The 7,555-nt window shown below is 40.5% G+C and overlaps 1 protein-coding gene across 1 annotated transcript; it reads left to right on the plus strand.

The window, feature by feature from the left end:
* Positions 1 to 5,441: 5,441 nt before the first annotated feature.
* LOC112629315 (dnaJ homolog subfamily C member 8-like) lies at positions 5,442 to 6,377 on the plus strand. The gene is made up of 3 exons (XM_025392874.1): positions 5,442 to 5,517; positions 5,640 to 5,812; positions 5,853 to 6,377. Exons 1-3 carry the CDS (start codon positions 5,442 to 5,444, stop codon positions 6,375 to 6,377), a joined length of 774 nt encoding a protein of 257 aa, XP_025248659.1.
* The last annotated feature ends 1,178 nt before the right edge of the window (positions 6,378 to 7,555 follow it).

Consider the following 7,555-nt stretch of genomic DNA (forward strand, 5'->3'; position numbering starts at 1 on the left):
TACTTATAAACAGATGAGGAAGGCAGAAAAGAAACAGGGAAATGGCAGTGTGAAAAAGACATGGCCTGATGTTGCTGGCTTTGAAGGTGGAGGGATGAGGCCACAAGCCAAGCGATGCTGGAAAAAGATCAGGAAATCGAGTCTTCTCTAGAGCCCCAGAAGAGCACAGTTCTGCTGCCCGCTTGATTTCAGCCCAGTGAGATTCATTTTGGACTTCTGACCTTCAGAATTGTTACATAATACATTCGTATTGTTTAAGCCACTAAATTTGTGGTAATTTGTTATGGCAGCAATGGGAAAACTTATACATGGATTGACAGAAGGGAAGCTGAAAGTGAAGAGGCAAGTAAAGATCAAGGCACTGTTACATATGGGCAAAGCAGTAGACATGGAATCAGAAATTTCCTGCTCTGCCAGTTACTGTTAGTACCTCTGTAACTTAGATAAGTTACTTAACCTCTCTGTGTCTCAATACTTTTATCTGTATAAAGGGCTGATACTTCCTCAGATGGCTGTTGTGAGGAGGAAATGAATCGATGTGAACCCTTACCACAGTGCCTTTGGAGAACCCTAACACATGTACACTGCTGTTGCCGCTGCCACTTGCTATCACTATGACTGCCACAGGGTTAATGGTGGTTTTTTGTTGTTGTTTAATAAGTAGGTGTTTATTTACAGAATTATGTGTACCATATATACATAATTCAGACAAAATTCACAAGTGAAGGATTACAGATTAAAATTACATTAGATTTTTGCATATAACAAGGTTTTATTTAGCACATTCAATTAAACCCATGCCTCTGTAATCACATTGCATTTTTGGTGGTTCCTGCACAGTTGATGACAGACCTTGGCTTACAGAAGTGAAAACAGACTATCTCAGTGTAAGCAATTATTCTTAAAACTTTGATTGGCAACTTTGGCTCTAGGTTAGTAAAATTAAATTTGCTTCTTATTAATCATGACTATTGGGTACCAATTTAGGGTGTCACTCTTTTATTAAGTTTTTGGAATGGGTCAGAATATGCAGAACTACACAGTATTAAACATGGTGCTAGGCCAAGCGTGGTGGCTCACATCTGTAATCCCATCACTTTGGGAAGCCGAGGTGGGAGGATCACTTGAGGCCAGGAGTTCAAGACCAGTCTGGCCAACATGGAGAAACCCTGTCTGTACTAAAAATACAAAAATTAGCTGGGTGTTGTGGAGGGCACCTATATTCCCAGCTACTCAGGAGGCTGAGACAGGAGAATTGCTTGAAGCTGGAAGGCTGAGGCAGCAGTGAGACGAGACTGTGCCACTGCATTTCAGCCTGGAAAACAGAGTGAGACTCTGTCTCAAAAAAAAAAAAAAAAAATAGTGCTAGTGTTTGCAATTGAGAATCTCCTCAATGTAAATTTTTTTAGTTGATAGTTCTAATTAAAAGTGTCAGTTTTCATATTTTATATATAATTCCTATAATTATACATCATTTAAACTTTTTATTTTGAAAAAATTTATGTTCATAAGAAGTTGCAAAATAGTATAGAGAGTTCCCTGTATCCTTCACCCATCTTTCTTCAGTGCTAATATTAGCAAAACCAGCAAAATGATGCTGGTACAATGTTAATCATAACTACAGATCTTATTCAGATTTCACAGTTCTTACACAACTTTTTTTCAGTATACAAGTTCTATGAAATTCTGTCTCATATATAGGGTTGTGTAACCACTACCATGATCAGGATACAGAATTGAGCTATCATCACAAATAAACTCCTTGTATTATCCCTCATAGTCACACTGTCCCCTGTCCCTAAGCCCTGGCACTGACTGATCCATTTGCCATCATTATAATTTTGTCATTTTGAGAATGTTACATAAATGGAATTATATAATATTTCAACTTTTGAGATTGGCTTTTTTCACTCAGTGGAATGCCTTTGAAATCTATCCACATTGCTATATGTGTTAATAGTTTTTTCCTTCTTATTAATGAGTAGTGCACCATTATATGGGGGTACCAGTTTATCCATTCAACTGTTGAAGAATAGTTGTTTACAGTTTTGGGCTCTTACAAATGAAACTGCTATAAATATTCATGTACAGGTTTTTGTGTGAACATAAGCTCTTTTCTTTTCTTTTCTGAGACGGAGTCTTGCTCTGTTGCCCAGGCTGACGTGCCGTGGTGCCATCTCAGCTCTCTGCTACCTCCGCCTCCCAGGTTCAAGCAATTCTCTGCCTCAGCCTCCTGAGTAGCTGGGATTACAGGAGTCCGCCACCATGCCTGTCTAATTTTTTTGTATTTTTAGAAGAGACGTGGTTTCACCATGTTGGTCAGTCTCGTCTTGAACTCCTGACCTGGTGATCCACCCACCTTGGCTCCCAAAGTGCTGAAATTACAGGCCTGAGCCACTGCGCCCAGCCCATAAACTTCATTTCTTTAGATAAAAGCCCAGTTTTGTAAGGTTTTAGGAGTTAAGATCATCGGTGTTAAAATACTTTGTAAATGGCAATGCTTACTTCAGATTTAAGGTGGGTTACTCTGAGATATATTAAGAATGATAAACAGTGACAAAAGGCTGAAACATTTGGGGAGAATACGTGGTAAGAGTTGGTAGCAAAGGGAACCCAATTTTGACTGTTTTACTTTGTAGAAAATAAAATGCTGTTAATGGAAAATGTGAGACTTAAGGGCAGCCTTTTATACAGTGGAAATGTGGGATTGAACTAAAAACAAAAGACTGAAATATCTTGGTACATTGGCAGTGCACCAGCCGCTGAAGGATGTACACAATTAGTGGAGAGAATATTAATAGGAAGAAAGATGAACAGAGACAGAAAGGCAGATTCATTCATTCATCTAGCAAATATTTATTGGGCCCCTACTAGTGGCCATGCATTGTTGTTGAGCCTAGACACGCCCAGGAACAAGTCTCTGTGTTATGAAGCTTATATTCTAGATAGAGTGAAAGACAGTAAATAAGGTAATATATAAGATAACATCAGATAGTGATAAATACTATGTACAAATATAAAGTAGGGAAAGGAACTGGAGAGAGATTGGAGATGCTATTTTGGACTATATAGTCAGGAAGGCCTCCGTGTGGAGGTGATAGTTTTAGAAGTTTCTGGGGAGCTGAGATCATAGGAAGATAAGAATTGAGCCAAGACTTGGTTCACAGGAAGTTGTTGGAAGACAACATAGGAAATTATGACATCTGAACATAAACAAGACCAAATGTACAAAATGTAAGGACAAATATTAAAATATATTAAGATGCAAAGTTTCTCTATGACAACAGTTACCTAAAAAAAAAGTTAAGCTGTAGACTTTGGTGCTTTTTTTTTTTGAGATGGAGTTTTGCTCATGTTGCCCAGGCTGGAGCATAATGGCGCAATCACTGCAACCTCTGCCTCCCGGGTTCCAGTGATTCTCCTGCCTCAACCTCCTGAGTGAGTAGGTGGGATTATAGGCATGTGCCACCATGCCCAGCTAATTTTGTATTTTTAGTAGAGACGGGGTTTCATTGTGTTGGCCAAGCTGGTCTCAAACTCCTGACCTCAGGTGATCCGCCCGCCTTGGCCTCCCAAAGTGTGGGGATTATAGGCTTGAGCCAATGTGCCCGGCCAAGACTTTGAAATGATATTTAGGAGTGTAAATTAGCACAGTCAATTTCAAGACAATTTGTTATATACATTCATAGGAAGAAGGAAATTTTTGTTTTTGGGGGTCAGGGACCAAGTCATTATCAGGGTATGTTGCATTTCTTTTACTTTATATAACTGTGTCTTTCTGTGTTCTACAGAAAAACAGCTTGAAAATGGGGTACTATGCAAATGTCAGTATTGTTATTATTGATGATTTTGTGACTCCTACTGTGCCTCTCATGCACTATGATGATAAAATGTATCCATTCTCTAAAGAAAGGCACTGTGGCTGCAGTGAACCATGGTCATGCCACTTCACTCCAGCCTGGGCAACAGAGAAAGACCCTGTCCCAAACAAAGCAAAATAAAACAAAAACAAAACACTATCCTTATCCTTTTTCTTTTCTTTTGTCAATACAGGCAGATAATAATGTTCAAGTTTTCTTGGAAGATCAGGAAAAAAAAATAGTGAAATAGATCATCCTCATTCCTGCATTATTTGTGTGCAGAGAGGGATGTTCCCATTCTACCATCCTCTGCAGCCTTTCTCTAGACAGGATGGATGATCTCATGTTTCTACTAACTCTCTTTTCCAGGGTAGGAGGGTAAGGCAGGGCATTGGAAAGGGGTGAGCTTTAGGTCAGTTTTAATAAAACACAGTATTATAGATACAATGGAAGCCCCTTTTGAAGCTCTTTGCAATCTCAATTCCCTTACTCCTTTGCCAATATGTATTCTTCCTAGCTTTTCATACTTTTGGTACATATGAATGTATCTGTAGATAATGGATATTAATACTATTATGAAATCTTACATAAATGGCATCTTAAATGTATCCTTTTGCAAATTACTTTTCCACTCAAGATTATGATTTGAGATTTACTCATATGGATTCATGTTGTTCATTCACATAACTTCATTGCTATATTCTACATTTATTCATCCATTTCCTTACCGGTGATAGACAATACTATGGTGAACATTTTTTGTATGTGTCCCCTTAGGCACATATATGATGGTTTCTTCAGGGCAGTGATACTCAAAGTGTGGTGCATGAACCAGCAGCATCAGTATGACCTGGAAGTTGTTAGAAATGTAAATTCTTGAGCTTTAACCCAGGCTTACAAAATCAGAAACTGGGGTGGGGTGGGGTGGGGCCTACCAAACTCTTTTAATAAGTTCTTCAGTGATTCTGATGCACACTAAAGTTTGAGAATTACTGTTCTTGCTATCATTTTACAAAATTGCTGGGTTATAGGATATGTGTATTTACACATTTACGAGATTTAGACAAATTGTCTTTAAAGTGATTGTGCTAATTTACACTCTTTTTTTTAAAAAAAAAACTTCAGTAATGTTTTTGTTACTTTAATACATTGAATATTAATTTATTAAGCTGAAGTAACATCTCATCTGTCCATACAGGCAGCCCTTGAAACATTTTATTTTATTTTATTATTATTTTTTTTAAGATGAAGTCTCACTCTGTTGCCCAAGCTGGAGTGCAGTGGTGCAATCTCAGCTCACTGCAGCCTCCACCTCCCGGGCTCACGCCATTCTTCTGCCTCAGCCTACCGAGTAGCTGGGACTACAGGTGCCTGCCACCATGCCCGGCTAATTTTTTTCTATTTTTAGTAGAGACGGGTGTGTTAGCCAGGATGGTCTGGATCTCCTGACCTTGTAATTCGCCCACCTCGGCCTCCCAAAGTGCTGGGATTACAGGCGTAAGCCACTGCGCCCGGCCAATTTACACTCTTAAATATAATTTCTGTCTATAGATTTTAACTTTTAAAAAAAGTGGTGGGGAAATGGCGGCTTCAGGAGAGAGAGGGACTTTGGGCGGCGGAGGTAGCACGGAGGAAGCATTTATGACCTTCTACAGTGAGGAATAAAGACAGCATATAGCATAGAGGATATTCATTCCAACTAGCATTCCAATTCTAACAGTCACACCAAGGATGTTTTCCTGGGACTGCCTGGTGCTTGTTCTCCCTGGCATTATCTTCAGGTGAAACAAATAGAGAAGAAAGACTTGGTTCTAATATCCAAAAATCAGACTGAAAGACTGACCAGTCCTAGTTCCTCTTACTTCAATTTGAACCCATTTGAGGTTCTTCAGATAGATCCTGAAGTTACAGATGAAGAAATAAAAAAGAGGTTTCGGCAGTTATCCATCTTGGTGAAATAAAAAAGAAGAAATAAAAAAGAAGTTTCGGCAGTTATCCATCTTGGTGCATGCTGACAAAAATCAAGATGATGCTGACAGAGCACAAAAGGCTTTTGAAGCTGTGGACAAAGCTTACAAGTTGCTACCGGATCAGGAGCAAAAGAAGAGGGCCCTGGATGTAATTCAGGCAGGAAAAGAATACGTGGAACACACTGTGAAAGAGCGAGAAAAACAATTAAAGAAGGAAGGAAAACCTACGATTGTAGAGGAGGATGATCCTGAGCTGTTCAAACAAGCTGTATATAAACAGACAATGAAACTCTTTGCTCAGCTGGAAATTAAAAGGAAAGAGAGAGAAGACAAAGAGATGCATGAAAGGAAAAGACAAAGGGAAGAAGAGATTGAAGCTCAAGAAAAAGCCAAACGAGAAAGAGAGTGGCAGAAAAACTTTGAGGAAAGTCGAGATGGTGGTGTGGACAGCTGGCGAAACTTCCAAGCCAATACAAAGGGGAAGAAAGAGAAGAAAAATCGCACCTTCCTGAGACCACCGAAAGTAAAAATGGAGCAGCATGAGTGAGTACCCGGGGTCCCAGGCACAGAACCTTCCCCCTGCTATCTCCCTTCCTGTTTTGAAGGACTCCTTCTTTCTTCCCCTGCCACCTCTACATAGAGTAGTATTTGCTTTTTAGTCCATTTCGTTTTCAATACAATTTAATATCGATTGGAGTAATTCTTTTGTACATTGAAATGAGGGGATTGGTTTAAAAGAAGACCTTCCCCTCTCCCTGCCCCTAGAACAACCAGGATTGGAAGGTGCCACCATTGGTGCTGCCTTCTCTTCCCACAGCCTGTAACTCAACGTTTTGTACTTCACTGAATTGTGCTGGTTAGAAACTTCGTGAATAGTTTGTGGAAATCATCCAATTAAACATATTGCTTAAAATGGTGTTGCTGTGACTTCAGAGACAGGCCTGGAAGGGGCATTTTGGAAGCCCCTTGGCTTCAGTTGCTCGCTTCTGGGTGTGCTCCCTTCGAAGGCCCAGATAAGACAGGGAACACCTGTGGGCACACAGAGCAGGCACCTGATGCTCTGTGGTGTTCGGCATGTGCCTCCGTCTACTGACCAATCAGCATGGCATGAGGCCCCCGCCACCCAAACCTTTCACTTTCCAAAGAGCTAGCCGTCTTCCACCCAGTACCACGGTGTCCTAGCCTGTCTGTATTTGTTAGTGGTAATATTCTTTTTTTTTGAGACAGAGTCTCGCTCTGTCGCCCAGGCTGGAGTGCAGTGACGCGATCTCAGCTCACTGCAAGCTCCGCCTTCTGGGTTTACACCATTCTCCTGCCTCAGCCTCCCGAGTAGCTGAGACTACAGGCGCCCGCCACCTCACCCAGCTAGTTTTTTGTACTTTTTAGTGGAGATGGGGTTTCACCGTGTTAGCCAGGATGGTCTCGATCTCCTGACCCCGTGATCCACCCATCTCGGCCTCCCAAAGTGCTGGGATTACAGGCTTGAGCCACCGCGCCCGGCCTGTTAGTGGTAATATTCTTTACATATAATAAATTTTTATAACCACCCCCCCAAAAAAGTGGTAACTATTATCATAGAGAAGCCTTACTTTTTGTTGTTTTTAAATAATTTCAGCTTTTATTTTAGATTCAGGGAGTGCATGTGCAGGTTTGTTACATGTATACATTGCTTGATGTTGAGGTGTGGAGTACAAATGATCTTGTCACCCTGGATAGTGAGTATAG

The sequence above is a fragment of the Theropithecus gelada genome, chromosome 7b (genome assembly GCF_003255815.1).
Source record: "Theropithecus gelada isolate Dixy chromosome 7b, Tgel_1.0, whole genome shotgun sequence".
Classification (NCBI taxonomy): Eukaryota; Metazoa; Chordata; class Mammalia; order Primates; family Cercopithecidae; genus Theropithecus; species Theropithecus gelada.